At 39.6% G+C, this 19,240-nt stretch overlaps 3 protein-coding genes across 5 annotated transcripts in view; all 3 read left to right on the top strand.

Moving 5' to 3' along the window:
* Nucleotides 1-2,283, top strand: part of LOC133160438 (F-actin-uncapping protein LRRC16A-like) — a 31,741-nt gene extending 29,458 nt beyond the window's left edge. For all 3 annotated transcript variants that reach the window (XM_061288080.1, XM_061288082.1, XM_061288081.1), the window contains one exon: nucleotides 215-2,283. In XM_061288080.1, the coding sequence (XP_061144064.1) occupies nucleotides 215-390 (176 nt within the window). In that variant the 3' untranslated portion in view covers nucleotides 391-2,283. The remainder of the gene's footprint in view (nucleotides 1-214) is intronic.
* Nucleotides 2,284-2,598: 315 nt separating this feature from the next.
* On the top strand, nucleotides 2,599-9,263 carry scgn (secretagogin, EF-hand calcium binding protein). Its single transcript, XM_061288086.1, has 11 exons — nucleotides 2,599-2,760; nucleotides 3,076-3,146; nucleotides 4,099-4,191; nucleotides 5,369-5,458; nucleotides 5,843-5,899; nucleotides 6,084-6,161; nucleotides 6,257-6,312; nucleotides 7,209-7,254; nucleotides 7,364-7,423; nucleotides 8,628-8,696; nucleotides 8,907-9,263. The coding sequence occupies exons 1-11, from the start codon at nucleotides 2,691-2,693 to the stop codon at nucleotides 9,033-9,035; spliced, it is 819 nt and encodes a 272-aa protein (XP_061144070.1). The 5' UTR covers nucleotides 2,599-2,690; the 3' UTR covers nucleotides 9,036-9,263.
* Nucleotides 9,264-14,253: 4,990 nt separating this feature from the next.
* Nucleotides 14,254-18,273, top strand: LOC133160493 (CCN family member 3-like). The gene is made up of 5 exons (XM_061288189.1): nucleotides 14,254-14,437; nucleotides 14,747-14,975; nucleotides 15,058-15,312; nucleotides 16,074-16,297; nucleotides 16,662-18,273. Exons 1-5 carry the CDS (start codon nucleotides 14,396-14,398, stop codon nucleotides 16,953-16,955), a joined length of 1,044 nt encoding a protein of 347 aa, XP_061144173.1. The 5' UTR covers nucleotides 14,254-14,395; the 3' UTR covers nucleotides 16,956-18,273.
* Nucleotides 18,274-19,240: the final 967 nt, after the last annotated feature.

Here is a 19,240-nt window from a genome sequence, read left to right as displayed (position 1 = left end):
TTTTCTCGTAAGAAGTCTCGTTTTAAGATCAATTTTTAATTTGCTTTGCGGGATACGAGGAAGTAGCATGGATGCTTTTCCCGCTATTCCTGTTGGCACTCTGAAATCACGCCTACGCCTCAGTCTGTTTGGCATCCCCATGAAACAGAAAATAGCCTGATTTTTTTTTTGTTTTTAAATCAAGTCCTTATTATTACCCTCTGTCGTCATTCAGGGAAGAAAGCGTCCGTGTTTGAGCCCATTCAACGCTCCAACCATCAGCGCAGCAACTCTGATGACCACGGCCCATTCAAGGGAAAGGGGGCATCTCCAAATCCAGATAAGGACAAAGCAGGCAAAAAGAACTCTGACCCTGGGGAGAAAGGCGACAAAGAAATTATTTTAATATGAATTTATCGCATTTAATGCAAAAATTAACCTTTTTTTTTTGTTCATTTGCAAATGATCGAATAGGCAATATGAGCAATAGTTTGTATTTATATTAAGTTGTACAAATGATGAAACACTTGGTTACGGTTAACCTATTAATATGAATCATTACACCAAAGTGGTGTTTTTCCCCAGAATAACTTTTTCAACTCTCTTTCTGATGTCACCTACCCTAAACCAAACATTCACTAAGAGCTTCCTTCTTCTTGCAGAAATATGTCATTTCTACAGGCAATTAATCGTTTGAGCTGACTAATTAAAACCACTAAAAACAGAAGCATGAACGTACTTTCAATGGAAAGCAAGCATGGGCTGGGAACTCTGAAAAGAGGTTGTGAAATGATTTTAATAATAATATCATGATCTATTTGCTTAAACTAATCCTATCGCGGTACTTTACTTGAAGCTTAATACAGTCCGCCACCCAACAATTTTTCTAAATATCTGAATCTCTTTTTGCCAAAATACTTTTTTTGGTGAATCCATTATGCAACCCATCTTTTTTACAGGATAATACAGGTTTCTGCTAAGCATCTCAGCACTCACAAATCACACTAATGTAGCTTACCTGGACCGAACAGTCACCACACCGCTGGTCCTCACTGGTGACTGACCTTTGCCGACCCTGCAGTACACTTGAGCTTTTAATCAACGAAGGCTTCAGCACTGTTAACAAACAAGCATTCACTTTCTGTGGATGGAAAAATTCTTGTGACCCTTTAACTTGCTAGGGGTGTCTTTATGTTTATAGGAAAGGAAGTCATGTGAGTTAGTCTCGTTTAGTTTCAAGCTAGAATACAAAGCTGTTGTGTTGCATGCCACTTTTTGTCCTGTTGTCCTTCCGATTGCTGAGTTCAAGACGCAGTGTGACGCCATCTATTGACACTCATCAAAAATGTTACATACTTAGGGCTTTCAACCTTAATTGTCTTGAATGCAAAGTGTAACATTTGATCCAAAATGATCCTGAAATGGAGTGTGTTTGTGGTTTGATCTCGGTGCTCTTCCGTTGCGTCTGGACGCTTACCTAAACAGCACAAAACATCTTAAAAAGCAACAAATGCTATTTTGTACACAGCCTAACAACCGCCACGTTCCAATGCATGCACTGCAAAATGCAGTAGAAAAAAAAATGAGGTCCAGTTTGGATTGCCATAGCTTGCAGATTTAAGAGAAAGATTAAGAGTGGTGGAAGCACAAGTGTTAAGTGGGCTCCAAAAGAACTTTTGCAGTCTTTCTTGTAGAATGGCTTCTTAACTAATCATGCAAATAATTCTTTTTGTAAATAGTTTCACTGGCATGATGCCAATTTAATTTATGTATTTTTTTTCTCTCCAAAAAGATGTCAGGTCACAGGTGCACAAGTTTGCTGCAGACAAAATAACAGTAAACTCGAGTGAGTGAGAGAGTGAGAGAGACTGCATGATGTGCACTGCACTGTACTGTACTGTACTGAATCGAGCCTGAATCAAGCGTCAAGTCTACAAGTGTGTATGTGTCATGCATACACGTAATATGGACACTGTGACTTTTTTTTTTTTTTGCATAGTTTGGTACATTGCTTGTAACATTCAAAATAACGTCCACAAAATTCTCTCTTAAATTGTACATTTTGTTTATAAAGCGGGTTGTCTTTGTTTGTGTCAGCTATGAAATGTATTAAATCTTAACCATTCTTTCATAATTTGTTAAAAAAAAAAGCGGGGGGGGTGTATGCAACATTTTCACATAAATACTGAAGACATATTTGCACATCTTACATCTTGATTTAGTTTGGGGATCATTGTGTTGCTTTCATACTGTCCTGCTGGTGTCCATGTGAATATTAACATTGATTAAAATCATTTTACAGGCTTTGGAATGTGGTGCTATTTTTTTTTTTTAACCATTTTAAGAGAACCAAATCTAGTTCTTGGGTGTCTGACTTTATATCTCCCTATAAGAAAGAATGTCATGGGAATTAATTTATTCTTGGCTCAGACTTAAACTCTACTGCACAGGCTAAAGTAATAATTGCATAATACAAACTGTTTTGTTGTATCCACGTGTGTACACTTTATTGTTGTGCTTTTCAAATTCATAACCACCAGATGGCATTCACTAACAACTCATTAGAAGTGTGTGTGCGCGTGTGTCGTGCGCAGTTCCCACATGGAGAAGGGGTGTGGTTTCTGTCTAGAACACATATCATTCAAGCAAGAGTTTAAAAGGCAACCACTTTTCACCGCAGGAGTCTTTCTGTGAAGAAAAAAAAAAAAACAATGGACAGTGCCTTTGACAAACTGGACGCTGCTGGTTTCTTGGAAATCTGGCAGCACTTTGATGCAGATGGTAAGTATAATGAGTCACATATTTTTATTTCCAAGCATCTGTTAAAGGTAATGTGCTCTGATTCAGTGGTTTATGAGGAAAAGTTTAATCTTACAACTCTGAATGCAATTTTGTGCGTGCAAAGTAATCTTGGTTAATTTTGTTATTTTGCATCTGAACAGATGTAACAGAATAACAGCAGTTTTTTGTTATTCTATGACAGAGTGCAGTCACAGAGGTTGGACATATGTAGTAAGACAAATAGTGAAACAGTAACTTATTTGAGGTATCTATTATTTAAAATAAAACGGTAACATGCCAATGTTTTTTTCTCAGACAACGGCTACATTGAGGGCAAGGAGCTGGATGAGTTTTTCCGTCACATGATGAAGAGACTGGGGCCAAAGGTTAGTCCACATTCTAAACTCATTTGGTAGACCTGTGATGACAACAGTTCACTTAACATTTCATCACTCGTCTGATTTACCGATGAATGCACCTGATGAATGACTCAGCTATGAATCGGAAATGCACTGCTGTGTCTACACATGGCAGTTATGTCAGTGATGTCACTTTACATTTGCAGTCTGTAAATTCATAATGAATGTCTGCACGGTGTGAGTGTGCTCAGCATGGTTACAAATGGGATTGTATTAAACCAACAGACCGCATGTTGTTTGCTTTCCAGCGTGCAAGCCACGAGGATAAGGGCACTGTTTTGTGATGCGGCTTCTGATAAACACACAAACCTCTTGTTATTTGAGTCAGTATCAAATACACAGTCAATAAGTGCACCTGTATAATCTAAGCAAGTGATTCCCAAACAGACACTGGTGGAGCAAGGATTTTTTTTTCTTCCTTTGGATAACAAGGTCAAGGACAACAAAAAAACATATTGTACAGATGCACATATTTCCATGACCCACACATGAAAACATTTTCCAAAGTGATCTTTTCGTTATCGACCAAATTGAGAAGAACCTTGCAATGACCTCGTCTTCCATGAAGGGCCAGTTCAGTCTGTGAGATGGAGAAAAAAAAATTGCCTAGCAACATCAAATGGTTCCTGACAGAAGAATGATGTTGAAGACAAACACTGGCCTTTCTCTAATGGATCTGGCGCCAGCATGCTCCTCTGCAGACTGTGCGTTCTCCCCTCGGAACATCATTTTTCCAATCATACATGTTTCCATCGTTACTTACTTCATAGGTTTAAACTGTATATTGAAATAAAAAAAAATGCAGGTGCATTTTGTCTATGTATGCACATGCCTTTCCTTCCTCTTTACAGCTTGGTGACACACCTTTACTCTTTTGGAAACTTAAATAGTTACAACTGTCACTTGCATGTCCTTGCAGGAGAAAGTGACTGAAGAGCGGGTCCAGAGGCTGAAGCAAAGGTTTATGTCCGCCTATGACGTTTCTGCTGATGGCAAACTACAGATCCAGGAGGTACTCCATTAGCAGCAGCATGCCACTTTCTTTTATTTATTATTATTTCTTTAAATTGTCAAAGGCACCACAAGTTCTTGATTGGTACAACTACTCTCTACAAAGTCTCTAGCAAAGTGCTACATTTGGATTGAGTAATTGGTTCCTTCCTCCGCTCTTACTTCTGTGAACATTCACAGAAAAACAAACACCACTGCCTCTGTTTTCGACTGACCATTAAAAGCATTCATGGTACGCTTTTGTCCGACAAAAAACTCCCGCCGCTCTCCTCTTCCGCTGCTTCTCCGGACTTCTGTCTTTTATTTAATTCGTGTTACCATGACAAAGACATAAGCCTTAATTCTGTTAAATCTGCTCTGGGGGCTTTCTCTGACTGACTGACATTAAGCCCTTGTCAAGTACTATTCAGATATCTTTTCAATTTTCAAAGGGAGACTTTTTCATTTAATCTAATAGCTACTTAACTGACAACTGAGATTTAAAGTCACGCTTTGAAGATGACAATGTCTCCCAGGCTCCACTTGAACATGCAATTCAATTGAAACCAGTCAAGCACGGGGTTCTTTCTTTCCAATCTATTTGAAAACGCGGCCTGAAATTTTCCACTTTTGCCTGATTTAGTTGTGAGCAGTCAGATAGATGATGATTCTAAACCGCTCATGACAACGTCAAGCAATTAAGTCACACCAAATTCTCAGCTTCAAATGTCTTCTTTTCCACCTACTATTATTCTAACTGCAGATGCAGAATTAGGAAGGAAGTGAGCCGAGCACTCAAGAAGCTGCTGCATCCTCTCTGATAGGCCAGAGTGTGCATTTGGCAGCCAAGATTGGTGCATTGCGTTTGTTTCCGACTCAACCGCGAGCTATTTCAATGAGATTGATGCCAGCGGCCATGGTTTAATCTACTAATGGACATACGATAATGTTATTAAAGGACAGAAGGGAGTGAGAGCTGGGGTGAGTCGGTCCAAACAGACATTTCCATTCCCTCGGTGGTGTCTGCGTTCCTATAAATTCAATAATTATTTGTGGAGGAGCATAGGAGCTGACTTTATTTTTTCCATCATCTCACGTTTACTATATTGGAACACTTTAAATGTGAAATCAATAGTGAACATTTACATTGTTTGGGAGCACAAGAAAGTTCACCCTCAATTGTGGGCTTGGTTTTACAGTTGGCTAACATGATCTTACCTGAGACGGAGAACTTCCTGTTGATTTTCCACAGAGAAGCTCCTCTTGACAACAGTGTCGACTTTATGCAGGTGAAGCCTCTCACTCGTATGGTCATAAATTGTTGGGTTTAAGTGCATGTTTTATAAAAGGGTGGCAGATGCCCTTTATCAAATGAGGAACCATATTTTATCATCTGAAGAAGCATTCACAATGAATCTTCATATTTGGATCACATTGTTTATTTTATTCAAGAAGTAGAAGGTACTCTCAAACTACACTGTATCATTGTTGGGTCATTTTTGTACATCAATGATGGAATTTTGTTTTTAATAATAATTCTATAATTTCTCATCAAACTTGAATGTCACTTGAATGATCCTTTTCAGTCGTAGTGTATCACAATGGCTTCACTCTTCTCATCCTCCCTAATAAATCCTGTTTCATGCCATCGATCACTTTCCCGGCCGCCGCAGATCTGGAGGAAATACGATGTGGACTGCAGCGGCTACATTTCAGCTCAGGAACTGAAGGTAACAAACAAAAGCCAATGGCAAGCTGAAGCATATTTCTTTGTGAAGGGAAAGGTATTGTAAAAGCCTCAGCTGATATTTCCGGTCCTTCCGCTTTCAGGTCGACATATTTGTCATCTTTAAGCACTTGCGAGGTTTAAAGTAAAATCATCCCTGAATGCAAAAATCTTTTTTGTTTTTGTAGGCTTTCTTGAAAGACCTGTTCCAACAGCATGGTCGCAAAGTGTCACCTGCCAAGCTGGAGGAATACACGGACACAATGGTATGATTCACACCTCCCGTCAATTATTTGAGCTGATTCTTAACGGACAAAATGGTTGCTTAATCATACATCACATCACATACTTTGTGCCGCAGATGAAAATCTTTGACAAGAATAAGGACGGCCGTTTGGACCTGAATGACTTGGCCAGGTATGTAACCAGAAAAAAAAAAAAAAAAGTGCATGACTCATGTGTGAAGTGTTGGCTACCATAGTAACCTACTCACGATGTTTGAACAATCCTAGCAGTGCTAATTCAGAATTGGAACTTGCTTTTAAATAAAAATATAATACATACACACATAAAGATACAAAGAAATGCATCAAGAAATACAGAGTTGCTAGAGGATAAATACAACACCAACAAAAAAATGATAAAAACACAGAATACCTGCTCACTTCATCCCATACCGGAGCTCCATCTTGGTTGTCATGAGAACAAATGCTGCGGGTAAAAGTAAAAGTTAGGCTTCGTGTAATTCTTCTTTTGTGTATTTTTGATTTAGCAGAATGTCAGTGATATTTTTGTTAATAAATATAGGAATAATTTTACATTTTGGAAAATGATACATACCGTGCCACCTTGAAGAATGTATCTGTATTATAATTGGTACACAAACAACAATCCCAGTTGAAAATTATTTTATTGTTTTTGGTATTGCCTATTTTAATCAACCTACTTCAACATATAGGATGGAGTCGAAATAAATATGTTTGGCTTTATTAAGATACACCCGCCTTTGGGCTGGGTAACAATTTGTTTTTATTAAAATTATATTACAATGACTCTCAATATGACTTAAAGGCCACCGTACTTCCATGCTGATATCGACATTATTTCAATATAATCCTTTTTGTGTCAGCTTGATTTGGTGGTGTGATGGAAATTTGTCAGTCCCAATAATAATTGAGATTTTTTTTCATTCATCATTTTTTTTTATTGGATCCTATCAAATTATGCAAATGTACCTGGAGCTTTAACTTCTATAACATCTATTTTTTTATGACTCTTTATACTGACGGTATGATAATATTGTGCTCAAACAGGATCTTGGCTTTAGAAGAGAATTTTCTGCTCCAGTTCAAGTTGGACGTACGTGTCACACTTTGCATAATAAAACATGACATATAAATACATATATTGTTATTTTCATTGAATTCACTCGCTCCTATTTGAACAACTTTATGTGTGTATTCTCCAGGCCGGCAGTACAGCGGAGCGAAAGCGAGATTTTGAGAAGATTTTTGATCATTATGACGTTGTAAGTACGATTTAGGTTTCCAATAAGTGTCAAGAACCTTTACAATACATCATTAAAAGCTTCCGGTGCATTTAATTTACTGCATCGCTACACGGCCACAAGAAGAGTTTCCATAGCGCTTGTAACATTGCTTTTAATCAATACAACACCTTTCACTTTACTTATTCATGTATTCCATTTTAAATATAAAATACTATGCAAGGTCAGCGATGGTGCTGATTAAACGGCTGAGCCGCGTAGCCAAAGCTCATTAATGAAGTAAAACATCCATTAGGTTGGAGGTTTACACTTTGAAATAACAAGGTCATTTTCTATCTTATCTGCATTGATAGACTTCTTTTATTCTTTGTGAACTAAGATGAGAACTTGTATGTAGTCATGTATGTGTCAATGTGAACAGCTGCAGCATTCCAGCACCCCAAAAACACCAATACATTTATTTATTGTGTTCTTATAATTAAAACTACTGTATAAAAAGAGATAGGAATTCAGCGATTACAAACAACTAGAACGTAAATACTATACAGTTTCATTCTGCTTTTCCTTCTGGTATGCACTTCATGGCCACTTGAGGACACTATAATACATTTCCCAATTGCACATGAGATGGTACACAAAGAAGATTGCTGCAGTAAAATTATTTTCCACATCATAAAAAGACCTTTGCATACAAAATACAGTCTATGATAACTTATATCTGCAATAGCCGCTGTTCAGTTTATATATCTGTTTATGAGTATTGTTATATATTTTCAATCGTTGCCACTCTGTTTACAGCATGCAAAAAAACAGCAACATTGGTATTGTATAGCATATATATATGAACATTTTTAAACTATAAGGACTGACTTGGTTGACTATATAATATAAAAGATTCTCTTCAACTTGGAGTGACAGTTAACAGTTTGTACATACGGTAGCTATTTTACTAACATTTTAAAGTTCACTGCCAAAACATTGCTCATGATATAAGTGATGGCTCCAATCTTGAAAAACTCGTTCGACTTAAGCGTCTTTTGTCTTCAGTGCTCTGGAGGCTGGTATAGCTCCTCTCCAAGGCAAAACATTATATTGCACGATTTGAGTCATTTCACAGCCACTGTCAGCAGGTGACCGTCCTACTCGGCTGATCCATGCTGACATGCAAACAGAGGCAATGTGTGTTTTTCATTCATTCATTCATTCACTCCGCCCGCTATTTTAGAACAAGACTGGCGCATTGGAGGGAGCAGAGGTGGACGGCTTTGTCAAAGATATGATGGAACTGGTCCGGGTAAGAACATATCAGATCACATCAAAACAGCCACGCTTCATTTTATTTCCCAATGAGGCTTGAAAAACAAAAGCATACATTTCAGAATTAAAAATGTGAATTATACAGAATTGTGTATTAAGAATCACTTTTTAATGATTATTTACATTACTTTAACAGTGATACTTCTGTATCAATTACACATGTTCTCTCCTCTTGTGTGATCACCAGCCCAACCTCACTGGTCCCGAGCTGAATAAGCTGCGAGCAGTTTTGTTGCGTCACTGCGATGTCAACAAGGATGGAAAGATTCAGAAAAACGAGCTTATGCTTTGTCTGGGGGTGAAGCACATGGCTTAGGTGCACTTCTAGAGCATTGTGTTATTATTGTTAGCTTTCCAAAAGCATGGATGTAATTTATGAAGCGGAGACAGATCATGCTGTTCATCTGGGATATTGATCCATCAGTGAAGTGTCTCTTTGACTATGATGAAAAAACACATTGTGATACTATGGAGTAAAAAGTGTATTGTGCATGTTAAAGGTCAAATTAAACGATGCAAAGTGGACGCCTGTGGTTAAAAGGAACATTTGTGCTGCGTAATTATTCATTTTAGTTTTCCTTTATGGGGGGGGGGGGGGACTTAATGTAAGGCACATATCACTTCAAATGAAAGAAAACAATGAATTGCTGTCTATTGGTTTCCATGACCAACTTACTATACTATACTATACTATACTGTAACATGACATAAAACAAAGCCCGCCCCTACAAAAAAAAGTAAAGTACTGGACTTATCTCTCATCTTGAGAACATTTGAGCATTGAACAATGCCTCCCGAGCTATCATACATAATGTTTGTTCAAACCTGCTAAAAGGAGGCAATGGGGTGGACCTAAAAGCTTGAGTGCACTCTTTTCCCCCCCAGAGAATTCCACCTGCGAGGTTTATGTACGTGTGGGCAAGATATAATGTAGGGTCAATTTTTCTACTCTACCACATTAGGATAATTTGCAGGGCCAGAAAGAACTGAGTGTAGCTATCAAAAAGAGATGTCGTATCTTATTTGTTTGCAAACAAGTGTCACATTTTCAGTGTGCAATGAATTGGTGTGTGTATTTGAGAGGGTTAAGCAGCTGCCTAACAGCTGCTCTAGAACAAACACCTTCCCATTAAGAGAGCTTCAGTTTCTGTGAGACCATAATCCTCATGTCCACTTGCTAATGGATCACAAAGAAACCCCAAAGGATGCACGTTGAATGCTAAACCTCTGTCTGTCAATACTCAAAGAGATGGTGCTTGTTATTATTTTGTGACCAGAAAAATTGTTAATGCTATATACGTAATAATAATAATAGGGGCAGGTTAACCAGGTCCCATTTTAATATGCTGAAGATAAATGTCAGATTTCAAATAGTCATTGTATGATGTTATTCTCCACGAATGCTTCTTTGGAAAACTCATCTTCGCTCAGCGAGCAAAACAAATGTTTACAATGGTAACTCAGTTTAGATGATTTAATTACGGATGGTCCACAACAAAACAACATAACCACTTGAGTTGGTTGGTTTTGAAATAAACGTTTCAAGATTTGTGGGCCATTGCTTTGTTGGACTCCCTTTATAGTACCTTGCACAGTGCTGCCGTCTAGTGGTGAAAATAAAACAATGCAGTGTTTTTGCTTTTCTGAAAATCAGTATGTCTGAAACTAAACTCTTCAATGCTTCTGTGTTGTCAAAGCAACATCAGGAATGTAGGATTCTCAGTCAAGTTTTGAATCTAATCTAATTTCATTGCTTGCATATTACCGCGTGCAAATATTTTTATTATTAGAGATTAGGATGATTTGGATTTCTGAAATGTTTGTTCCAATGTGTTTGATAAAATTACGTGATGAAGTTTCCTTTTAAAATACACTATTGAAATAAATGTACTTTTCTGCATTTGTTGAGATGCTCTCCACCAAACTTGTATAAGTTGACAAAAGGCCATGGTGCTGGGCTCTTATAGACACACGTCACCCCTGAATTCCTTCCTCGTATATTTTCTCTCTTTTCTTTAACTCCTTTGTCTTTTCCTCCAAAGGTTGGTGGCTAAGTAAACAACAAATAAGACAGAGGCAGTAAATTGTAACCCTTAAAGTCTCAGTGTGACGCAGCCTGGGCTTGCGTTTATTCCCCTCTCCTAGGTGAAACCCAACACAGACGCTCTTGAAATGCCACAGGGGGGGCAAAACGCACTTCGGGGGAACCTGTGAGTGACGTCCTAAAGATAACTGACAATATATGGATGGGCCAGGTCGAAGGTTACCGTGGTTACACCAGCATTGCTATGATGGGCAAGCAACAGGTCAAAAGAAGGGGAAATAGTTTTAGAATTTATCACAACACAAGGATTTTTTTCTGCTCTCATGGTCTTTTCAGTAAAACGAGGCATTACAAGGAAAAATGTGTGCGTGTGTATACGATGCCTAAATGGCCAATATTTTCCTTAATTACGGTTCTGCAGTTTTGCTTTTAGTTCTCTTTAGGTGTGCTGGTCTAGAATTACTAACTTGAACTAACTGAAAATGAGTTCATAAATTGGAATACTAGATTTATTTTGATACGCAGTCCTTCCCGCTCACGTGGCAACCATATGTTCCTAGTCCTCCATCTGAGGAAGTCAACACAAACATCTTCATGGCAGGGAACCCGTCCAAGCATGGCTTCTGCCTGACACACTGTAAGGCCGCAACGGGGTGTCCTGTCATAACTAGAAAGGAAAAACGTGACAGATTGGTGGTTCACTCGAGATTAACATTTGGAAGTTTTTCAAAGAAGGTGCTTCAATCTGACCTTGTACGTAAACAATAATATAAATCTAGTTCTAATTCATATGTTGTTTGCAGTACCGTATTTTCCGCACAATAAGGCGCACCGGCTTATAAGGCGCACCTTCAATGAATAATAATCATCATCAGGGAAAATATAAAACATAATATATTTCAGACTCAACTGAAAATGGGGGGTTAAACTTTTTTTTACAGTGAACGTGGTAAGTAACAAGACAAATCTTGAAGTCTGTCCCATACGTCCATGTTTAATGATATCCAACTTCTGGGCGACTTCTCACGGGCGGTATGCTCACGTGTGGGCCGACCGCTTGAGAAAGTGCATAAAGCCCTTCGGCAGGTTGCAGGCAGTCATGGTTATGGTCATGGTGGATGTGTCTTTGTTTGGAAAAGATGGTGTCAAACCCCATTTCAGAGTGGTAGTTAAACATTTCCTTCCACTGAATAAAGTGTATTTTGTCCGAGTGTGATCATAACATCTGGTGCGAGGTACGTCCTCAGATGGCGTGAAGTCGTCACTGGGCAGTGTTTCCGCTCATCTTGCTCGCATGACGACATCATTGCTTTCGTCTATGCTCCCACCGTCTCCTTCAAGTCCTCACTTCAGCTATTTCACAGATAGCATGAATGTGCGTATGCAGACTTCCCACCTCATTCTGATATGACACATTCTGTGCCAGGCTGTTCCACTGTAAATAAGCCTCAATATGTTCACTTTTTGCCCACATTGGGCTTGGGGAAAAATGTCATTCATCAACCACTGGTAAAGTAATCGGTAATAAATCGTAAAAAGTATTTACAATTTATAATTTCCATGGCAACCGTGCATGTGGTTCAGTAATCTGGCTCTTCTAACCTGTGCGATATTCCCAAAGTAACTTCTTTATATTGACGTCTGACCACTATTTAATTGAAATGGACTTTTTACCCACATAAATACAAGTTGAATTAGATGTTATACGATCATTTATAACCAAATACATTCAGTAAAGGGAAGATATTCTTCACTGCATCGTAAACTTCAATTGTGCACAAGTAAAGGTGAAGTCAAAAGAGTTTTTTCAATGCAGCCAACGTCATTTGTGTCAGGTTGACCAACGGAGGAGTCATCGAGGCGGCACAGTACGCAAACACGGCCGCACGGTTAAGTTCAACATTCTTTCGCTGACATATATATATAGTATATTGTACACGCTATACTGTATACACAAAGAAAGACCTTGGGAACGCTTCACCTCTTACACACAAGATAGCCAATACTGGACTAAAAAAAAAAATCTCATGAAAAAATCTCATGAAACACCTCCAAACAACAATATTACAATGTAATTTTATTTTAGGGCAACAGGTGCATGCACTGGTTAATTGTACTCTTCAGCCATCTTATGGAAGTCAAGTCAGGTTTATTTACGATATAGACCTTAGAAAGATCTTAAAGCTGCCCACAACTGGCAAATATTCTCAATATCCCCTTATTATAACCCCCAGGAGAGCAAGGAAAAACTTTAAAAAACACAACTGGGAAAAAGAGAAACCTTGAGAAGGGACCCCAGATGAGATCATCCTTTGTAAAATAGTTTACAAAATCCTAAAATCAAAAAATTAATGAAGTAGAATTGGTTAGTATTTCACAACACACTTGATTATTTCTCACGGTATTGGGAGCCGCTGGTATAGATGATGATTGATGTGTAAATACATCCTTCTGTCTCAGCAGGGGCCACACTACAACACAACCTCTGAGCAGATGTGGTGAGCTCCATGTCAGACTCCCACTGATCCAAGCTGCTGACCATCCAAAAGTTTCCCAACGTATCTATTAATGGAAACAGTCAAGATCCCTATGGATATAACGGGCTTTTCCATGTGCGCCCTCCCAAGAAGAACCCAGGGAAAGAGGTCAAAGGTTCATCACCTGCAAGCAGATGGACCAAAGGGAATCCTCACACGATGACACAAACATCCTGAACTAGGAAATGGAAGCTTCCATTCATGTCGCCCAAAGGGAAATAGGAAAAACAGACGGTTGACTGACAGACACTTGTTCATGTATGCAATCATCCTTCCATTCATTTTCTTTACTACTTTTCCACATTTGGGTCATGGGTGAGCTGGTTCTTATCCCAGCAGATTTTGGGCAAGGGGCCAGGTCCAAACTGGACAGACAAAATGATTTCACAATCCGGAGTCTTCAATTTGCTTAATGAAACTGGTGGAACAAGAGAAAACAAATAAAAGCACAGAGAAAACTGTGAGGGAGATGGGAATTCATATGTAGATTTAATTAATATAGTTCCAGTGAAATAAAAGTTTAAAGCGCACCATTAACATTTCGAATTATTGTTAATATATGTTCAAACTAGTACAGCACAATGTGTTGTCGAGGGCATACAGTAGAAAATGCATGGATTTTTTTTCCCACTTTAAATCATTATCTGTTTCTGTGTCGCTGTATTTTTAGCTAGCATGTTTTAACTGCTCCTCAGTTATGACAGTGTTCAGTTTTCAATTTAATGCAATACACTAAAACAGTCTTCCGCACTTGTTTGGATTTTAGGGTGTAAGTTGTCCTGTGAGGAGTCTCTTGGCGGAATGTCCAAAAAAAAAAAAGAAAAAAAAGGCCCTCCTCAAACACTTTGGGTGTTCTGGCACACATTCTTTGCGATTGGTCATCATGGTGGCCGTGGGATAGCTCCTCTATATAAAGTCCTCCCCTCCTCGGCCCTGATGCACAACGACAAAGAGATTTCAACCTTCTGCTTTAACGCAAGCTAGAGACAGAGAGGAGGGAAACGTCAACCCTCAATCCAAGCATTCAAGACAGCTTCAGCAGAGACAATTTCTACACGGAAGATTTTTTTTTTTTTTCCCCCCAGCGCTGAGACGATGTGTGATAGAGCTCTTTTTCTTATTTGCTTTACAGCACAGGTAGGAATGAGAATTTTTCAGAATATATTATTTTCACTGGATATTTTTTAATCCATTTTAATGTTGTGTTTGACTATCAATAAAACACATAGTGTTTTTAATTCATATTTGAACTAGTACCAAATATGCAACACGACACTCATTTAATTCTAATCAGCAATTCGACTGATTGGCTGAGAGAAATCACATGGATCACGGGATCCGCTTCGATGTTAACAGATTGTGTGATGACACTTGTCATTCCTTCCAACTTTGCATTTGTTCCTTACATTTGTAAATGTGGAAACTTTTTTTGTTTCGCCCAATCAGGTGCTTACGTTAGCCTGGTCCCAAGCGTGTACGCAGAGATGCCAGTGCCCGGACGAGCCCCCGATCTGCCTCCCCGGAGTGCCCCTGATCCTGGACGACTGCGCCTGCTGCCTTGTATGCGCTCGTCAGAAAGGTCAGGCGTGTTCCGAAACCAACCCCTGTGATTCACGGAAAGGCCTGCAGTGCAACTTCACCTCTGGCAAAAACAAAAACACAGGCGTATGTGTGGGTGAGTCAATTTGTGCGGTATCCACGGTAATTTTCGATTGTATTGAAAATCAATCCAACATGATTGTACAATGGTCTTTCAGCTCACGAAGGAGACGTCTGTGTTCTGGACGGTGTGGTCTACCAGAACGGCCAGACCTTCTTCCCCAGTTGCAAGCACCAATGCATGTGTCGTGATGGACAGATCGGCTGCATCCCTCGCTGCAATATAGACGTCATGCTACCAGGGCCCGACTGCCCCGTGCCGCGCCGGGTCCACGTCCCCGGCGAGTGCTGCGAGAAGTGGGTGTGCGATCCCCCGGCCGAAGCCAGCGCACTGGGAGGCTTTGCTATGGCAGGTGAGCAGACTTTTTACAAGAGTTGCATAAACAGTCTGTCGTTTGGATGATCATCATCCCAAAATATAATTGATGCAGTGAGAGATTAGTCTTTTGATATTTGGTAGAGAATAATAGAAAATCACCATGTCTCAAAACTGGTGAGGTATTTTTAGAACAGCTCTGTGGGCTGTTCTTGTCGTCCATGGGGGGAAATCTGATCTAGTTTATCTATAAGAGAGTTGGGTAACAAAAAAATATTTTCCATGAAGCTTTGTCGAGGACAGAGTGAGAACTCTGTGAATTTTTATGCAGTTTCAGGATTCCCCACACCCTTTTTTTGCAATATTTTGAATACCTCCGAGAATATCATGATATAAGGGCCCGACTCCTGTATCATTTGAAAAGAATGACCTTTAAATATCAAAGTGTTTCAAATGGGTTCCTTTTGTAGAACTTGTAATTGTAGCAGTGAATTAAGTAACAAATCTCCCGTTGTGGGTTTTATTAGACGACTGTGCCGAAAGCAGACATAGAGTCGTCCCTAGACTTGGAACACACAATCCTGGTGTTACACTTGTGTGAGACACTCAAGAGTTGAAAGGTTGTTTACTCAGCTCTGACCTGTCAGAGGAAGAGGCCGGACTAAAACGCAACACAGAGGACAGAGTGGTCTCACCTCCACCCGGAATATGAAACACTAACGTGGTTCTTCAAAATCTTTTCAGTTGAAAGGCTATTTCAGTATTTTTAACCTGCTTCTCCTACATGTGCTCCCGCAGCCTTTCGTCAGGAGGAATCGGTGAACTTTGACTCCTGGGACCCCAGCTTGAACTGCATCGAGCAGACCACTGAGTGGGGAGCCTGCTCCAGAACGTGCGGCATGGGGGTGTCCACCAGGGTCACAAACAAGAACCGCCGTTGTGAGATGGTGAAGCAGAGCCGGTTGTGCATGATCAGACCCTGCGATGAGCAGCAGGACCAGACAGCGCTCTTGCAACCAAAGGTACCCTCAGCGTTGTGCTTATTTGGAGTGTGGGCCTTGAGGCATGGATCCGCACCTGGCGGAGCAAGAGGGCGGGCGCAGGGGCCTTGAAATATATAACCACATATCCAATCTTTATCAAAATGTTTTGATTTTGTATTTTTCTCCTTGATTTGAGATATCCTTGGCCCACCATAACGCCCTGCCAGTGCCTGAATGAATAAATGTATAGTGTATATAAAAATTACTCACCCATTTATTTAGGTCAAACACACTTTATACAAGTAGTTCATAATTTAAAATATTTTGACAATATTCTTGGCCTGGGCTGAACATGTCTGTACAAAGAATAAGGGTTAAATGTCAAACTAAAATGTCTCTTCAGAGAGGCGGTAGATGCCAGAGGATTGTGAGGAGCGACACCGCCGTCCATCTCTCCTACAAGAACTGCACTAGCGTCCAGGCTTACAAACCTCGCTACTGCGGCTCTTGCACGGACGGCCGTTGCTGCACCCCACACAGAACCAAGACCGCCCTGGCGGATTTTACCTGCGCTGGCGGTAAAACCAGCAAGAGGCCAGTCATGGTGATCCTGACTTGCGTCTGCCACAATAACTGCCCACGGGACAACGCAGTTTGGCAGGCTTCGGAGCTGGGCTACAGCGGGATGACGTTATAGGTCAGAGCTGTCATCATTACAGCCAGTGACTGCGTGTGTATTTGGCATTTCTGTTGCGTTGGACAAATTCTTGGCCAAAATCTTGAGCATGAGTTGTATCAACTCTTCCTTAGTCTAAAACACGCAAATATGTGACAACATGGACTCTCCTGTGCACAAATGAGTCTATTTTGCTATTTTGCTTAATGAACGCACTTAGCACAGGTCTCTACTATTTTTGGAGATCAGATTGAGAGAATGATTCATTATTCATTTGAGCATTTATGGTCAACACAGTGTGAATATTGGTTGTTTTTTTTAGTTGGAATGAACATTTGACACTATTTCTGTGAGTCCAAAGTGTCATGTAACAGTGCTAACACGTGATCTAATAATTGTGTAGTTGACAGTTTCCAAGTATGGGATGCATACATGCATGACCTGGCCCTACACGAAGGGCTCAACCTATGAGCAGAGGTCATTTTTGGGACTTTGTGTCATTTCTAACGTCTGTCTGATGTCCTCCCTTGTTGTGTCTGGCCATTAACGTTTTCGTGTGTATTCGAGTCTTATGTGGTGGACGACAAAGGTTCTTGATAAAACTTGCTGTAACCGTTGAATTTTCTTTGTGCCTGTGTGTGTGCGTGTGTGCAAATTCATAACTCATACTCAAACTGAATTGTTCTGTGGTATCTGTTTTCTAACTCTTTGCTTATTGATCGGTAAAGTCGTTCAAAAATAAATGTATTTTTGTATCAAAGAGTTTTTCTGTTGTTGTGCGAGTTACAATATTTTGGCCTAGGGTGTCCAAATTAGAACGCATTTGCAGCACATGGCCTGTTTTTTTCATTTTTGGGGGTCAACATTTGAATAACTTTCAAAGGTGGTTAGTAATGCAGGAAAAGCGGCAGAGCTCAGGTTTGTGTCAAGGCCTGACCCTCTTACATGATTTTGGTTCCTTATGTTTAATATATATGACTGTTCTTATTCTATTTTATTCTTTCACTGTTTTATTTCCCCCAAAACCAACATGATCAACAGGTGCACGTTTCTGCAGAAATCTGTGAGAACATGACTGTCTGTCCCGTAATGATACAAATTCTATACACACAACTTAGACTCTTTGACTCAGCCACTGTGCAAGCGTTTGTATTCTTTTTGTTAGCAGTTTTACCTGCAATGTCTTCTCTGTCCAGCAGTAGTCGCTAATGCTTCAGTAAAGATGAAGCCCCTCCAGCAATGGATTTGACATTTTAAAATGTTTTATTCATTTAATAAAGTTTAAAAAAAAAGAATGAATTTCCCAGAAAATACTCGGACTTCTATAGTATTGTGCTTTTACTAAAAACTAAAACGTGAACTACATTACAATGTAAGTGAAGGGATTAAAATCATTTTTTATCTAATATATCTCTGGCGTGGTTTTCAGCCGTGCAACAAGTATGAATCCGAATGGACAGATTATAGCAGTTTTGGTTTAAATTATATTGTAAATCCAAATTGCTTGTGAACATTTCTTCCTGCATCAGCCACCATAGCTTCAAATAGCAATTAATTAACCTTCACATACTTTTATCAAGACCGCCTATTTCTCTTAGTCGTTTTATTTGTGTGCTTATTAGTTTTCAAGGTGATTTCCCCCAACCAAGAATGTCCATTGAAGTGGATGGCTCATTTCCATATAAAAGTTTTTTTTAATCAATCACATATTTTTCACAACACCTCATTAACACAAAATGTTCTATGAATTATATTTTCTCAAATCAATCTAAACCTATCTTTGCTTATTTCAGTTCTCCCTCCCTAACTTGTGCGTTGCACTTTTGAGCAGTAATTCAGGTACTTGTGTTTCATCCTGCTCATTCAACCAACCAACTTCTGGTGCTTGTTGTATTTCCAACTTCACATATTCCCCAATTAGGCTATTTACCCTATAATCATTTCCCGTTGATAGGGAAGTACTTTTCTTTTCATTCCCACGCAAGTTGCAACTCCAGCACACAGTAGGCAAGCCTACATGAACAGCTGCTTATGCTTCTACTTGAGAGGTCAAAGGGTTGAAAATAAAATTAAGAATGACGGGCCGCTAAATGTTCTGTCACACCAGTAGGTGTCATAGCAACATCACTCACCTCGCAGCAGGTTTAAGGGGCAACAGTTCCTCCAAACATGACATTAAAATATGGAATAATATGTGTGCACCCATTGCACAAATGTGGGAAACGTGAGTGCCGGGATGGGGTGCTATGTTGATGATGGGAAAAGAAAAATAATTTATTTGATGTTCTCTCGTGCTTTCTTTCTGT

Source organism: Syngnathus typhle, linkage group LG10 (assembly GCF_033458585.1).
Source record: "Syngnathus typhle isolate RoL2023-S1 ecotype Sweden linkage group LG10, RoL_Styp_1.0, whole genome shotgun sequence".
Taxonomy (NCBI): Eukaryota; Metazoa; Chordata; class Actinopteri; order Syngnathiformes; family Syngnathidae; genus Syngnathus; species Syngnathus typhle.
Note: the sequence above shows the minus strand (reverse complement) of the source record. Positions and strands in the feature narration are given on the sequence as shown.

Excerpts from the sequence above, each read along its gene's own strand:
- scgn (XM_061288086.1), top strand. The coding sequence starts at position 2,691 with ATGGACAGTGCCTTTGACAAACTGGACGCTGCTGGTTTCTTGGAAATC. Across the intron at positions 6,162-6,256 it reads AGGAATACACGGACACAATG|ATGAAAATCTTTGACAAGAA; the intron begins GTATGATTCACA and ends TTTGTGCCGCAG. Across the intron at positions 6,313-7,208 it reads GACCTGAATGACTTGGCCAG|GATCTTGGCTTTAGAAGAGA; the intron begins GTATGTAACCAG and ends GTGCTCAAACAG.
- LOC133160493 (XM_061288189.1), top strand. The coding sequence starts at position 14,396 with ATGTGTGATAGAGCTCTTTTTCTTATTTGCTTTACAGCACAG. Across the intron at positions 14,438-14,746 it reads TTATTTGCTTTACAGCACAG|GTGCTTACGTTAGCCTGGTC; the intron begins GTAGGAATGAGA and ends TCGCCCAATCAG. Across the intron at positions 16,298-16,661 it reads CAGCGCTCTTGCAACCAAAG|AGAGGCGGTAGATGCCAGAG; the intron begins GTACCCTCAGCG and ends ATGTCTCTTCAG.